Here is a 15,769-nt window from a genome sequence, read left to right as displayed (position 1 = left end):
TGAGCCCAGCGGGCCCGGAACGGGTTCCAAAAACTAGTTTAATCAAAAGATTTGCCCCCGTAGGGGCGTTCTAGAGATTAAACTAAAAAGAACAGCTACTGCGCTTGATCTAAGCCAAAAGGCAAAGAGAGCTGAAGAGGAGAGGGAGGTCCAGGACCTGGCGGGTTTATATAGGGGACACCGGCGGCGCGGTTGTTCCGCCCGCGGGCGTGGCAGGTGCCCAGGCGGAGGGAGGCGCTGGCCTGGCAACGGCGGGCTAGGCCCGATGGAGCTAGGGTGGAAGGCAGAAGAAGCTTTGGGGTGCGCGTGGACAGTGTGGTGCGGAGGATGACATCACTCTCGTGGATGCGCTCGGAGTCTCGTGGTGTGGGTGGTGGTGAGTGTAGATCACAAGTTGGGACACTTCACTCTGGACCCAGCCTGCAGCACGGGAAGCTGATGAACGCACAACTCGTTAGATAAGCTATCTTTATCGACGCCTGTTCCCAGATGCAGAGACCATGCCGTCACCATGTACGTTTCCAATCATCAGTGATGGGTAGAGTAGACGGAAGCATTGCAGCTGACAGTGCGTAGATTTCGGCGAGCATGCAGCCGCCAGTACATGACCAGATGACCTCAACGATGAGCCCGATCATCTCTCCGGGTCTGCATTTATTCAAGCTGTTGTAAAACGGTTCGAGGCAGAACAAGAAGCCGAGGCGCCTACTTTCGTGAGGTGGTCGACAGGTTCTTGGTTGAAATCGTACGTACCATGCAAGAACGGCGCGGCCGTGAGCGTGCGGAATCAAGCAAAGAAGCTTTTGCTCAACTAATGCAGTTTCCGGGGATAGGTTCTGGAACCATCGTCAGCGAAAACCTTTCATGGTTGACGCAGGAGCTCGAGAACACGCCTTCAATGCCCCACGACACCCGTCGGTCTCCCATTGGAACATCCATTCGGAGTAGGCGACTTGCGTGGCTTCGGCAGACATGACTTTGCCGTTGATTCTGAATATCGATCCGAAAACATTGGCGGGTCCTCGAAGTACCCGGAAATCGTCATTCCCAGGGATATTTTTGACGCTACGTCAGCATCCTCCACCTCTGAACCGGGCTCCTCCCCCAGTTCTCCGCAGCCTTGTCAAGAAGATCAACATCCAACAGCTGCTTTTCTGACCGGCCCTGAGGCGGCGACTCCACGCCTCGCACTGCGTGAGGAAGACCGGAAATTTGTAGAACCATACTCCACCATCATCGCAGAGCAATCGCAGTGTTCGACCTTTGAATTTGATGCTGACCCTCCGGATCTGGGGAACGGCAGCTTCGAGTCCCCCGGTTTCGACAGCAATTGATCTTTGCAGGGGTTTGATCGCTAGTCGACTTTTCACCGCTCGATGAGGATTCCATCTCTGGAATGCCACATGCAAAGAACTACGATATACCTTAGTGTCATCTCGTTGTTCTGCCTAATTCATTGCTCTACCTATATCCTGTCTTTTTTTGGTGCAGATGTCGTTGCTTTTCCCGTCGGCCTTTGTCGAATCTGCGCTGCATTTTCTTTGGATGTTTACCTTGGGGCCGTGTACTGTTACGCTTTTTCCCTTCACACTATCTCGTTACAGGGGATGCCCGGCACGATACAGTCATCGCCGGACCTCATCTTGGCTTACGTTTCTTACCTGATTATATCCCATTCTTGTCTCCATTACCCAATCAGTGTACGACAAATCCATTCTTTTACTCACCTGACACCAGAATCTCCTTACTTACCTTCTTACTCTTTCATACTTACCTTGCTCCTCCTCCTTCATACCTACCCTTTTCATACTCACCTTGCTCCTCATTCGCTCTTCTATACTTACCGCTCTACCTTCATACTTACCATTCACCACCTCATTTCTTCTTTGGTATCGCCGGCAACGCCCCCCTCGGCGGCGGCCCAGGCGACACCGGAATCAAACTCGCCGCAGCCTTTTCCGCTGCGTCGAGGATCCCGCCCTTCGTCTTGGCGCGGATCATCTGCTCCTCGATGTCTAGCCGCTTCTTGTCGCGCACGACGCGCGCGCCTGCGGCCTCGTTTTTGCTCACATGCAGCGGCGCCGGGGCGAGGGACGGCTTCTTCGCGGAGGAAGACGAGGTGGTCGCAGTGGATGGGGTGGATGAGCGGGTTTCGGGGAGGCGGGAGGTGCGGCGGAGGGTTTTGGCGGGGGTGGACATTGTGGTAGTGGGTGTGTGCGCGTATTTTGTGGTTGTGGGGAGTGCGGGGGTTCGGGGGTTCGAGGCTGTCTGTCTGGCTGGTTTGGTTGCGGATGGGGCGGGTTGGGCGTTATATGCGCATCGCGTTGCTATTCTTGGGGCTGGGAGGGCCTTTGTTAGTGTACAATGGATTGTTCGCGGGGGTCTTTGTTTGTCCATCTGGATGTTCTTGACGCAGCTTTTGTGGATTTCGGGACAAAGGGTGATGGCCGATGCGTCTTTCATAGGAGTAAGATCGATACCGAGCACTGAATGAAGCCTTAGTTTTGAGCCTCTAAAACTCTTCTTGGGTCCCTGGGACACTTTTCGATTAAACCTTTTTAGCAGGTGTACCACCGTCCGTTATCATGCACTTATTCAGGAAGTGGGACAATGAGACGGGCGATATCACCGGACATATGAAGGATTCGCAAAGGCTATTATAGCTACGTGATACGAGAAGAAAGAATGAGACGTTAAAGTGTGGATTCAGAAAGTGATGGGTAGTACCCCAAGCATGGGACTTGTTGATTTGCTGCCTTCCAGTATCTTGGTAAAGCATGCTGACAATTTTCAATGTTCACAGCCATCATCTTGTCCGCCGGAACGGATGCGAAAGAGATCCGGAGAATGACTAGGGTAGTGAGTGTTCCCTTGTTGGTGTGACTGTCTTAGCGGATACTGACTCAGGCTCTTCCGGCTCGTACTTCAACGACGTATTCGTGTTGGCCGTTGGTGGTGGGAAGAGCTTGGCATAGTCAGTGCACGACCCGATCGGGCAATGCTTGCGAACTACTGGCTACGCCACGGCAGGATGGGGATATGAGCTCCCGCCCTGCAGTGCTTACTTTCTCACACGGCGAGGCCGGAAAGCTTAATCCCGCGTCTCATCCAAGGCGCTGAATAATTGTGAGATGCACCAAGTCAGCGACAGCAGGATAAATTGATCATTGTAAACCACAATATTCCATTAAACCCCCAAGAATCACAATCGCAACAATGACCGGCACTGTCATCCTCACAGGCGCAGCAGGCGGACTCGGCTTCGCGCTCGCAGAAAGCATCGTCACCCGCCCGGAAGCAGACGCCTGCATTTTCACAGTGCGCAACCAATCCTCCGCAAACGCGCAACCGCTCCACGCCCTCCCGGACACCGCGCCAGGCAAAACAATCGAAGTCCACGAGCTGGACCTCGCCACCTTGGACTCGGTGCGCGCCTTCGCGGCCGCCATCAACAAACGAGTCGCCAGCCAGACAATGCCCCGCATCCGCGCCCTCATCCTCAACGCCGCCGTCATACCCGGAAAGCAGCGCTTGTACACGAACGCGGACGGCGCCAAGGTCGAGATGAACTTTGCGGTAAACTATCTCGCCAACTTCCTCCTGACGCTACTCCTGCTGCCCAGCATGGACGGCGAGAATGGGCGCGTCGTGCTGGTGTCGAGCCACGCGCACGACCTGCAGTCGGCAACGCTGAGCAAGCACCGGCCGGAGAACCTGCCGTGGGATCTCGAAGACATTGCGCGTGGCGTGCGGACGCCCGAGCCGGGCGATGAGGCGAACGATGTCATGCGGCGGTACGGCATGTCGAAGTGCTGCCAGATCATGTTCATGTGGGTGCTGCTTCGCTCCTCCCCTCCCCGGTTTTCGTCGATGCGGGGACGCTGACTTGAAGCGTAGGCATCAGCTGCAGGCACGCATCGACGCGACGCCGCGTCTGAACGGCGTCGGCGTGCTGGCGGTGAACCCGGGCGCCATGATCCATCCCAACATGCTGAATAAGTTGGACAGCCCGGTCATGAAGTATGTTGTGGGCCCGATCGCGGCAGGTGTGTTCAGGGCCGTGCAGTGCTTCAACCCGGACGGGATTCTGCGGACGGTGGAAAGGTCGGCGGCGGATGTGCAGAGAGCGGCCTTCAGCCTCGACGATCCCTTGCTCGGAAGCCAGCCGAAGGATCTTTATTTGGACGGCTCGAAGATCGTGAAGCCGGCCGCGGACTCCTTTGATGAAACGAAACAAAGGGAGCTGTGGGATTTCAGTGTCAAATTGGTGGGACTGAACGAGGACGACGTCTTGCGTTGTCTTGGGTCGGTCTGATGACATAACGGAGGTGTCATGCAGGATTCTGACGGCGCTGAAAGTCAATCAAGTTCGGTTTCCTAGGAGCTTTGGCGGCGTCTCATTGTGACTCTCTTTGTTGAAAATCAAGCCGATCACAGGCAAACTTTCAGTGGTTTGCAGGCAAATAAGCCAGCAATCAGCATCCAGGTCTATAAAAGACCAGTAGAGAGCATAAATACAAACTCTATGCGAACTTTGAACACTCTATGTATATGAACGAATCTACTTACTCTTGTGTGTTAGCGTTTTCAGTGCAGAAAATTAGCCTACGCTGTTATTATTATCAGGAGTCTCCTTCGGCTTTCTTTGAATTTGTGATCTTCCTTTCGCCCCTGAACAGTTCGTGGTCCTATAGCCTCTTGTGGCTGAATTTGCCTCCCAAGTCGCCGTCGTCGCTGTCATCCTCAAATGCCTTTGGTTCCGCAAGGGGTCCATTCGAACGGGCGAGCTGCCAAGCTGATCAAACCTGTGTCATACACTGCCAGAATGCGAACCGTAGGCGAGTTGCATTGTTTACACACCGTACGCTGCGAAAGTGTGCGAAAGACTGTCGGCAAGGACGAACGATTCGGTCTCTGTTGTGGGGTGGCGGGCTCTCCGGGTGTTTGCGGCGTGCGGGGGTTCTGATTGGTCGCTTGACCAGCCAAAAAAAAAAGTCCGGGGAACGACAACCACCGCTGTCAGACCCAAACTCTGCGTTTGTCCTCTCGGTTCGGAATCTGCGGTCAGCGTCAGACGGATGCCTCGGAATGAGAGGAACTACAGCTCGAATCAGTGTGACGGTTGGCCATCTCGGGCAGTCAAAGTGGTGGAGACTCATGAAGAGAGCGCAGGTTGGCCAGGACACTGCCTTCGCGACTTCAGCTGAGAGTTGCATCGTTGCGGAGGGAACACTGGTTGAGGGACCTCACAGATAGGGTGCAGCTGGGCTGCCCGGTCGCCAGCGCAGAAGTTCTCCCCTTGACGCTGAGGGCATTGTCGTGACAGGCTGGGTTCGAGTAGCATCGCGCATCGCGTCATCAGTTGCGGACGGCCACCTCGCTCGCTTGCGCTCCCCGAAGCGCGCTAGTCGGATCCATGGGCTATAACTCCCCGCCGACCTTCTCCATCTTCTTCGCACCAACCCTCCAACACCCTCCGGGAGCTGCACTTCGTTCCGTCACCCTGAAAATCCTTGACCATCGAAGTCGCCGCTGCTATGCGCTTCACCCATCTTCTTGCGCCGCTACTCGCGGCTCTCATTCTGGCATGCCTTTCGAGCCATGCCTACGCATCTGACCTCTCACCGGGCAACCGCGCCTTGGCTTCGCTTCACCAGTCTGCCAGCAAGAGGAGCATTTTGGCTTCCGGCAATGGTACGTCTCAAGTCAATCCTGTGAACGAACCAACTTTTTCCTGACAACCGCAGAACACGAGACCAAGCTGCCTACCCTCTCCACTTCTGCCGTTATCTTGCCTCGCAACGCCACCCCGGCCAGCAAAAGCCTCCCCGTGTTCCCCGATATCAGTCTCATTCCTACCGCCACCGCTTTGCCAGAGGAAGTATCCCTCAACATCAGTGAGAGGTGGTACGGCAAGCAGCTCAATTTTCCCGCCAATCTGGGCTTCGATCCGTCTAAGCTGGTCTCCATCCAATGCAACGATTGTTCCATCACGGGCCAGCTGGTTGTCAAGCAGGGAAACTGGTCCTTGACGGAGCTAGGCTTCTTGGAGGTTAACCTCGACCACCTCGTCACCAAATTTGACATGCTCGTCCAAGGCGAACAGTCGGGCTACGTGGCATTCCCTTTTGTTCCGGACACCGACGGCGACATCCCCATCCCCGACGCGGGCTTCAAGATCCCGGGCTTCGGCAAGGCTGGCCTCATGGTGCACCCTGAGTTTGTCTTCAGCTGGAACTTCACGAAGCCGCTCGCCATCGGGTACGCAACAACTTGGGAGATGACAGGCAACCCCATTATCCATGTTGACTTCAGCAACTTGACCTCCGATCCGTTCAGCCGCGTTGGCATTGGAATGTACGGGGCGGGCACCCTCACATCTCGCTCCATCGAGATAGAGAATGGCGACGCGAGCATCTGTTTGCCATCCGTTTGCGCCTGAAAGCCGTTCTCGATTCCGTTGTCGCCGGCGTCACGGCCGAGGCTGAGATCAACATGAACCTTCCCAGCCTCAACATCAGCTCCACCGTTCTCCCCTCAAGCGACATCAACGACGTCTGCATGGGAGACAAAGACTACGAGATGCCTGAAGACCCCGTCATGCGCAACTTCACCGCGACGTACCCGAAGTTTGTGCGTGGCATCGACACGGGCGGCATGGCTGTTGGCTCGCAGTTCAACGTCTCGTTCCCCTGGATGACGGACGACTCGGTCCTGAGTGCCATCCACAGCCAGAATTTCATTAATAAAGCGGCGAAACGGTGCTATGCCATGAACACGAAGAACAACACCTTTAGCTCGGTGTATGGTGTTTTCGCTGACATCCGTAACGCTCTCCGCAACGAAAACGCAGACCACAATAACACTGATAATTCTGGCAATATAACCTCGGTATGGTCCAGACCGAACCAGGGAGCTGCAGCTACTACGCTGCCCAACGCGTCACTAAGTCTTCTCATGGGTGGCTTGATGTTTGCCGGTGTAGCGTTCTTGGTTTGCTTCTGAGCTGTGCTTGTTTTCTCTTTTTTCATAGTTGGGCCTGCTTTGGCGCGACTTGGGAACTTTTCAACATAGTTCTCGTCTTTTCTGAGTTCTTTGGATTAGCGTCGGTTGAGTAGATACCGTAGCTACACCAAAACTACTTTTTATCACTTCTTGTCCTGTCGCGAACTCGACTTTGACGAGAAGGAAAGTTGACTGCCTTGCGGCTTTACTCACCGGGTGGGTAGTTGAATATAGGATCCGGACGTAAATATGTGCATTTAAAACGTACATTTACGCCCGGATCTTGTATTTAACTACCTACACTATCTTGATAATGTAGTATTTATGTAGGATAAACGCGGGGGTGCAATTTATTTTGTCACCCGCCGTGGTAGTTGAATCCAGTCTCCGGACCTAAATACGAGTCTTGAATTCGTGCACATTTATCCATATAATGGATTCAACTACCCATGTAAGAAGAGTGTATCGCCTTCGGTAAGCTCAAACGGCTTAAACTTTTCGAGTATATCGTAGGTCTGTTAATTTTAGTGTGCTCCGTTTCGCAAATCTCTAGTGCATCAAGGCCTACCCCGGCCAGGACTCCTGCCGGAACAATGTAGAGCAAGCACTTCGTCATACATGCGACCAGTTTTTGGATTCAAAGTAATACCACAATGAGATATGCCGCTCTCCCTCGATAGCCTCCTTTGAGTGAAAGGAAAGCCCGGAACCGGGAAATCTACCTTGATGCTGGAAGGTATGCATCACTTCGAGTAAAGCTTTGCGAGGACCTCCACCACTGGCATCAGCTTCTTCTTCCATACTCGTGGGGAGATCCTCGAGAAAACACCACTGGGCCGACAATAATCGGGCCTTCATCAAAACCGAACTTCACGAGAAATTGCCCATGCACGACGATCTCATCAAACTCCAACTCGTGATGTTTGAAAAGTCCTTCTCTACATTCCTCTGGGTAAATCTCGTGGTGGTTGATACGTGTAGAAGAAGGTACCGTGTAATGGGGTCAAATATCAAGTGCTTGCAGGAGACGGCATAAGGTACACGACATTCCCCGCTCCTCGCAAGACAACCTCTCAGAAATCAAACATGAAGAACAAGTTTCCGAATGCCATACTCAGACAATACATCATGTACAGGGATATTAACAACACAAAATCCTCTAAAACTCCGTCCAAATGTATCCGTTTTCCGCATATCTCGCTCAACGCCCAACAACACCTCACGCCTCAGTCCTCGGCGGCCACTTCTGCCTCCTCTCGGCGCGCACGTACAGGTTGACGGGGCGGATGAGCTGGAACATGGGATCGTACTCGACAGCGTCATCGCCGACCTTGGAGAAGTGGTAGCGGTACACGAGCTTGGGCAAGAAGATGCGGACCTCCTGGAGGGCGAAGTTGAAGCCGATGCAGCCGCGGGGGCCGGTGGCGAAGGGCAAGTAAGTCCCCTTGTGCCTGTTCTTGACTTGCTCCGTCTCCCAGCGGTCCGGGTCGAACTTGGCCGGGTTGTCCCACAGCGCGGGGTTGTTGTGGATATGGTGCAGGGCGGGCACGACGACGGCGCCTTGCGGCAGCTTGTAGCCGCCGGGCAGCACGAGGTCGACCTTGGCGGTGCGGGCCGGCTGGAACGACGGGTTGTGGCGGCGCTGCATCTCCTTGATGTAGTTGACGAGGAACGGCAGGCGGTCGACGGTATCCGCGTCCCACTGCGTGTCCTCGTCGATGCCGGCGTCGACGAGCTCCTGCAAAAGCCGCTCCTGCATCCCCGGGTACGCGACCAGCCCGTACAGCAGCCACGACAGCAGCGACGAGGTCGTGGTGAAGCCGGCGCCGGTGGCGACGACGAGGGCGCCCGTGAGGTTCTTCTTGGGGAGCCGCTCGCCGCGGCTGTCGACGGCGCGGATGGCGTAGTCGATGACGCACGTCGCCTTGACGGCGGCCTCCTGCAGCTCGAGGTCCTCGGTGCCGCCGGCCGCGCACTCGGCGATGACGTCGTCCAGCATGACCTCCATCTCGTGCTGCAGGTTGCGCAGCCGCTTGGGGTCGCCGAACGGCAGCGCCGCGTACCAGTCGCCCATGGACGTCACCTTCTTGTTCAGCTCGAGCGACTCGGCGATGCACATGACCATGCGGTGGATGGGCGCGTCGGCGCTGTCGAAGTGCCCGAAGTCCATGCCCAGCACCAGCTTGCCGACGGCTTCCGACCCCAGCTTCAGCATGTGCTGGTACACGTTCCACGCCTCGCCGGCGGCGTCCAGCTCGTCGAAGACGGCGAAGGCCTTCTCCACCGTGCGCTGCATGGTCGGCGCGTAGTGGCGCACCGCCTTGGGGCCGAAGGCGGGCGGCAGGAACTTGTGGGCCACGCGCCAGTCGTCCGTGTCCGTGTCGCCCAGGAAGACGCCGGCGGTGGGCTGCTTGATGCCGTACAGCGGGTGCTCCTTGGTGATCAGCTTGGTGAAGAAGTCCGACTCGGAGAAGACGATGGACGCGATCTCCGGGTCGTTGGTGTGGTACGTCGTGCGCCCCATGTTTGTCGTCTTGAACACGGGCCCGAAGTGGTCGAACAGCCGCTGGTGGTTGCCCAGGTGGTCCGGGAAGATCTCGTAGTAGTTGCCCACGAACGGCAGCCCCTTGGGCGATGGCGCCTCGCGCACCTTCTTGCCGTCGATGGAGATGGCGATGGGCCCCGGCGTGTCGACCACCTCGGCCGGGCTAGCGAGACTGTGGCCCTCGGGCGCGAGGAAGTCGATGCCTGAGGCAGTGAGTATTCGTCTACTTTCATTTAGAATTCAATGGAAACTCACCTGACGGCTCGACAATGGCAAACTGGCCGGCGATGGTGTGTCTGAAGCTGTCGAGGTTCTCGGCCAGATCGACGTCGACGTCGATGGCGGTCGAGACGTCTTCGCCCCACAGGTAGAATTGGTTCGACATGGCTAGGACGTGCAAAGGAGCTGGGGATGGGAAAGACGCTCGCTCTCGCCGCGGCCCGCAGCTCACTTATACTCGGGCGGCATGACGGAGGGGACGACGAGAGGCGACGGCCATGTGCAAGGGGAGCGGCCAAGAATATCGGTCGGGCTCAGCAGCAGAATCGGCCGAGCACTGACGCGTTGAAGCTGCCGTCTAGACCGCTTGCAACAAGTTACGGGCGAGTTGTCGAGATTGCAGCGCGCGGCCCGACTGCGTATCTCTGCCCGGCGGCCAATGTGCGCTGGCTTATTCGGCTGATTTGTCTTGCCCGACCTCGGCTCGGCCCGCTACAGACCTTCTGGAAACAAAAGCTTCGATCAAGCCTCGCGCAGCCAATCAGCGCCACACCTTATGCCTCTTACGGCCGTGTGATGTATCAAGATCCGCGGACGAGCCGCCTCGGCCGACACGGGCCTAACCTCTTCGCCGCAGGGGCCCTGCAAGCATTTCGCAATCCCGCATGGCGACAATGCTTTTTAATTGTCGAGGCGTGCTTGGAGACCCCTGTTGCCTCGGCCGCGCATCCCTTGGGACGAGAAGAAAAGGCTTCGAGATCCTCAGCTGCGCCAACGAACCCTCCCGCAACTTTCAGCCTTCTCCTTTCCCATAGTCATCATGGTGTCCGCAGCAGCAAGAACCGAGCCCGGGGCTCAGTGGAAGCCCGAGGTCGAGGTGCCCGTCTACGCCCTGAAAGAGGTGGCCGCCCACAACAAGAAGAGCGACATGTGGATCGTCGTCCACGGCAAAGGTGCGCCCACCACCAACGCCCCAGAGCAACAATCGCTAACGTTCCCCTCAGTCTACGACGTCACAAGCTACCTGCAGGACCACCCGGGCGGCGTCGAAGCCATCGAAGAGGTGGCCGGCACCGACTGCACCGCCGCCTTCGAGGACGTCGGCCACTCCGAGGACGCGCGCGAGCTGCTGCAGCCGCTGCTCATCGGCGTGCTGAGCGCCGACGAAGCCGCAGCCAACAAGCCGAAGAAGGCCGTCCGCGTCGTCAGCCGCGCCCCCGCATCATCGACGTCCGCCGTCAAGCCGTCCTCGTCCTCGTCCTCGTCCAACACGGGCCTCTACCTCGGCGCCCTCACCTTCGCCGCGCTCGCCGTCGCCGGCACCACCCGCGTCATCGACCCGCACCGCCTGCCCGCGCTGTCGCTGTCGCTGCCGCGCCTCCGCCTGCCCGCGGGCGGCAGCGGCAGCGGCGGGCCCGGCGACTTCTGGAGCGGCGTGCTGCTGACATCGGCAGCGTTCGCGGTCGCGGGCGCGTACTCGTTCCGGCGGGCATCCGCCGCCTTCACCATCGGCACGGGATTCGGGCGGTACCCGCCACGTTTCAAGGTGGCCGGCGCTGCGCCGACGCGGCAAGTGACGGGCTTCCTGGAGGCGTCTGCGTACAAGAAGCTGCCCGTCATCCGCATCGACGCGCTGTCCCCCAACACGTTCCGCTACGTCTTCGCGCTGCCCACGCCGACAACCGTGCTCGGGCTGCCCATCGGCCAGCACGTCTCGATCCGCGGCGCGCTGGCGGACGGGACGGCGGTTTCCCGTAGTTATACGCCGACGAGCAATAATGCTGACCCCGGCCGCTTGGAGCTCGTGGTTAAGGTGTACGCCGACGGCCGCCTGACGGGCGGCTACCTGGCGAACCTGCGCGTCGGGGATGAAGTCGAGTTCCGCGGGCCCAAGGGCGCGATGCGGTACCGCCGCGGCTGGACGCGGCGCCTCGGCATGGTGGCTGGCGGCACCGGCATCACGCCCATGTACCAGCTCATCCGCGCCATCTGCGAGGACCCCAAGGACCTGACCGAGGTCAGCCTGGTCTACGCGAACCGCGCCGAGGAGGACATCTTGCTGCGCAAGGAGCTGGATCGCTTCGCCCGCCTGTATCCGCGGAACTTTAGGGTGCATTATATGCTGGACCACCCGCCCGCTGAGGGCTGGAATGGCGGCGTGGGGTTCGTGACGAGGGAGGTCATGGAGGCCCGCTTGCCGAGGCCGGATGGGGATGATGCGAAGATCTTGCTGTGCGGCCCGCCTGGCATGGTCAAGGCGTCCAAGGCGAGCTTGAAGGATTTGGGCTTCCAGGTCCCCGGGACCGTGTGTAAGATGAGCGATCAGGTCTTTACGTTTTAAGCGAGGGAGAGGGTCGGTAGGGCTGGGGTGGGTCTGTGGAGAGAGTGGTTTGATCTGCATGTGGGCGGCGTAATTGCGACTCTTTTTACTTTGGTTTCCTTTTCCGGGCAAGTAGGTGCCTAGAGGCTTTGGGCGATAGATAAGGTTTAGAGCGGCGGAGATCACGCTGCGGATAGAGATGCGAGAATACCACAGCCTATGACTATTCTTGGTCCAAGCTCAGCATGTTGAACAGTGTGATTCCAACAAGTCATCACTTCAAGCCCACGTGCACGTCAACTTGCTCACATAACAAGAAATCCGAAAGACTTACGAGACAATTCCGGTTCTACGCTTAGGTGCGGACACAGGGAAACCCGTCGGAATGATATCCGTCTGTGCATTCCGTGGCAGATCTTGAAACAGGTAGCGTCGTTTCGCCACATCTTCAGAGCAGAAGTTCAAAGGATGGAAGAGGACAAACAGAGGTGAGGTGGGCGGCAGAGGTATTTCGAGAAGCTTGACGAAAGCCAATGCTAACTCCCTGGAGCTTAGCGGATGACGCGCACGTGGCGGATCGGCGCCAAATGGGGATTAAATACCGCCGCACTGGGAACGTCCCTGGAGCATCAGGTCCCACACCTCGTCCGAGACTTCCACGATGCGGTCCGAACACGCCCAGACAAACGCGTCGGAGCAGATAAGTAAACAGCCCTCTCGGCCGGGGCCAGTATTGTGATCAGGATTGAACGTCATCCCCGGCCTGTATATATCTCCCCGCCATGGAGCGTCCTTCAGGTACCCCAGCTCTTCCCGCAACCTGAAGCTTCCCCTATCACGCCATGTCGAGTTCTACCTGGACTCCGCCCGCAAACCACACCACAAGACCCGTCGCCATCCTTGGCGGAGGTGTCCTTGGCCGCCGCATCGGTACGTTGCTATTGCACCACGGTGACATGACTCTCCGTTGACACCTACCTTCCAGCCTGCTGCTGGGCGTCCGCCGGCTACACCGTCCACGTGCGCGACCCGAGCCCTGAGCAACGCGAGGCCGCCGTGAAGTTCGTCGAGGAGAACGTGTCGACCTACGCCCAAGACTTCACCGGCTGCAAGCATGTCGGCCACGCCGTAGCCTTCGCCGAGCTGGCCGAGACGGTGGCCAACGCGTGGATAGTCTTCGAAGCGGTGCCGGAGAAGCTCTCCATCAAGATCGACACCTTCGCCGAGCTCGAAGCGCACGCGCCCGCCGACGCCATCCTCTGCTCCAACTCGTCGTCGTACAAGTCCAGCGAGATGCTCGACAAGGTGGCGGACGCGACCAAGCGCCGCATCCTCAACACGCACTACATGATGCCGCCCAAGAACATGGTCGTCGAGCTGATGACCGACGGCCACACCGAGCCCGCCATCTTCCCCTTCCTGGTCGACCGCCACCGCGAGGCCGGGCTGAAGCCGTATGTCGCGCGGAAGGAGTCGACCGGCTTCATCTTCAACCGCGTGTGGGCCGCCATCAAGCGCGAGTTTCTGATGATCATGGACGAGGGCGTGTCGGTGCCGCAGGAGCTGGACGAGGTGTGGGTCGAGATGTTCGGCAATAAGACGGTGCCGTGCGACATGATGGACCGTAAGTATACCTTCCTCTTCCTCTTCCCCGGCTCTTTCCACTAATCACCGCAACCGCAGAGGTCGGCCTGGACACCGTCGCCTTCATCGAGCAGCACTACATCAAAGAGCGCGGCCTCCCATCCTCGCACCTGGAGTACCTGCAACAGAACTACGTCACCAAGGGCAAACTGGGCCGCAAGAGCAGCAGCGGCGGCTTCTACGCCTCGCCACCACCACCAAACACCAACGGCACCACCACCACCACCTCCACCACAACCACCACCACGACCCCCACCCCCCACGCCGCCCCCACCATCCTCGTCCTCGACATCGGCCTCTCCGCCCCCCTCGCCGGCGCCTCCACCGCCGCCGCCGTCTCCCACCGCGGCCGCATCCTCTCCCTCTCCCTCCCCCCCACCACCACCACCACCCCCACCGCCCCGACCCCCCTCCTCACCGCCCTCCACCTCCCCGACGGCATCGTCATCGACCACACCGCCTCGCCCGGCCCCCGCATGATCTGGACACACATGGGCACGCCCGCCCTCCCCGACGGCGCCGTCCACTCCGCGCTTCTCGACGGCAGCGACGTGCGCGTGCTGATCGCGGCGGGCGACGCCGCCCTGCACACGCCGAAACAGTGCGCGTTGGATGAGGTGACGGGTAAACTGTATGTCGCAGATCGCGAGGGGATGAGGGTGGTGCGGTGTGATGTGCGGGACGGGGGTGGGGTTGAGACGGTTGTGGATGCGTCCGCGGGCGCGGCGGGGGATGGGCAGACGGCGTGGTGTGTCGGCGTCGCGGTGGACCCCGCAAGGGGGTGGTTCTGGTGGACGCAGAAGGGGCCGTCGAAGGGGGGGAGGGGGAGCGTGTGGGGGGCAAGGATGGATGATCCCCTGGCGACTAAGGAGTGTTTGCTGGAGGGGTTGCCGGAGCCGATTGATTTGACGTGGGATTCGGAGAGAAGCGAGTTGGTGTGGACGGATCGCGGGGAGGTGCCGTTTGGGAATACGCTGAATCGGGTCAAGTTGGATGAAGAGGGGAGGGTGGTGGAGGAAGGGATGGAGGCGGGGAAGAGGGTGGTGGCGCAGAATTTTGATGAGGCGATTGGCGTCGAGTGGGATGGGAGGAATGGGGTGTGGTATGTGGCGGATCTGGGCGGGACGGTGTGGAGGGTAAGCGAGGATGGAAGGAAGGAGGTGGTGTATCAGGATAAGGACTGCGCGTTTACGGGGTTGGCGCTGGTCTATTAGAGGAGTTTCGTAGGTGGTTGGATCTGTACTACATTGTAATAGAGTTTGGTGCAAACTAGAAGATGATGTGAGCTGCTGCATGGCGGGGTTCGGTAAAATCAAGCTTGATTATAACCGTGATCCTTCGATGCAGCCGTTGTGTTTCATTACGCGACCGCCAGCCTTCGGGGAATTTTTGCCTCCGCCGGAACCGAAGCAGTTCAGCTTTAAGGAGTCCAGCTTTTCCGAGTCAAGTTGTAGCCTTGAATTTTGCCTACTATCCACAGACGCTTCTCAATAAAGCACTTGAGTATAGACAGGGACGCCCCTATTCTACGCTGGGACAAAGCGATGGTCAATGCACCACTCCACTGTTCGAGAACATCCATCGTATTTGCATCTCAGAGGCAACTCGTTACGCAGAATCAATCTATCTCAGGCTGACCGCTGCCGCCCGAAAGGGCATGAAGCCACCATTCCGGCCACCATCCTCAGTTGTCGACCTGAAACAGAAATGCCAAGCCCAATACGAACAACCAGGCTACTGCTCTCGATTCGACCGTGGCCGCCGCTTCAACCATTTTCCTAGCTCTGAGGCGGCCACGACTTCGTTTCTGTAAGCGACGAGACCGTGTCCCCCGCCAGCATCTCCGAAACCTCCACTTGCGCCACTTCGGCCCATCACGTAAACACGAACGACATGTTTCACGAATACCCCGCCAAGGGCCATGTCAAGCCATGTTATAGGAGCCATTCCCTGCGCCGTCAACTATAAGATCTCAATCCCCTGGTGTACAGCTTGATATTCCAATTCACTCCTTCCAACCAACCACGCTCATTACC

General features: G+C 58.1%; 5 protein-coding genes across 5 annotated transcripts; 4 read left to right on the top strand and 1 right to left on the bottom strand.

The window, feature by feature from the left end:
- Positions 1 to 3,216: 3,216 nt before the first annotated feature.
- DLD1_3 (D-lactate ferricytochrome c oxidoreductase) lies at positions 3,217 to 4,315 on the top strand (the record flags this gene model as incomplete). The annotated part of the gene is made up of 2 exons (XM_066777401.1): positions 3,217 to 3,830; positions 3,898 to 4,315. 2 exons carry the CDS (start codon positions 3,217 to 3,219, stop codon positions 4,313 to 4,315), a joined length of 1,032 nt encoding a protein of 343 aa, XP_066631496.1.
- A 1,222-nt stretch (positions 4,316 to 5,537) lies between these two features.
- SLS55_005959 (uncharacterized protein) lies at positions 5,538 to 7,005 on the top strand (the record flags this gene model as incomplete). The annotated part of the gene is made up of 3 exons (XM_066777400.1): positions 5,538 to 5,694; positions 5,748 to 6,419; positions 6,446 to 7,005. 3 exons carry the CDS (start codon positions 5,538 to 5,540, stop codon positions 7,003 to 7,005), a joined length of 1,389 nt encoding a protein of 462 aa, XP_066631495.1.
- A 1,219-nt stretch (positions 7,006 to 8,224) lies between these two features.
- Positions 8,225 to 9,935, bottom strand: SLS55_005958 (uncharacterized protein; the record flags this gene model as incomplete). The annotated part of the gene is made up of 2 exons (XM_066777399.1): positions 8,225 to 9,753; positions 9,806 to 9,935. 2 exons carry the CDS (start codon positions 9,933 to 9,935, stop codon positions 8,225 to 8,227), a joined length of 1,659 nt encoding a protein of 552 aa, XP_066631494.1.
- A 654-nt stretch (positions 9,936 to 10,589) lies between these two features.
- SLS55_005957 (uncharacterized protein) lies at positions 10,590 to 12,110 on the top strand (the record flags this gene model as incomplete). The annotated part of the gene is made up of 2 exons (XM_066777398.1): positions 10,590 to 10,722; positions 10,774 to 12,110. 2 exons carry the CDS (start codon positions 10,590 to 10,592, stop codon positions 12,108 to 12,110), a joined length of 1,470 nt encoding a protein of 489 aa, XP_066631493.1.
- An 821-nt stretch (positions 12,111 to 12,931) lies between these two features.
- On the top strand, positions 12,932 to 13,757 carry SLS55_005956 (uncharacterized protein; the record flags this gene model as incomplete). The annotated part of the gene is made up of 2 exons (XM_066777397.1): positions 12,932 to 13,019; positions 13,075 to 13,757. 2 exons carry the CDS (start codon positions 12,932 to 12,934, stop codon positions 13,755 to 13,757), a joined length of 771 nt encoding a protein of 256 aa, XP_066631492.1.
- Between the last annotated feature and the right edge of the window lie 2,012 nt (positions 13,758 to 15,769).

Source organism: Diplodia seriata, assembly GCF_021436955.1.
Source record: "Diplodia seriata strain FDS-637 chromosome Unknown scaffold_6, whole genome shotgun sequence".
Lineage (NCBI taxonomy): Eukaryota > Fungi > Ascomycota > Dothideomycetes > Botryosphaeriales > Botryosphaeriaceae > Diplodia > Diplodia seriata.
Note: the sequence above shows the minus strand (reverse complement) of the source record. Positions and strands in the feature narration are given on the sequence as shown.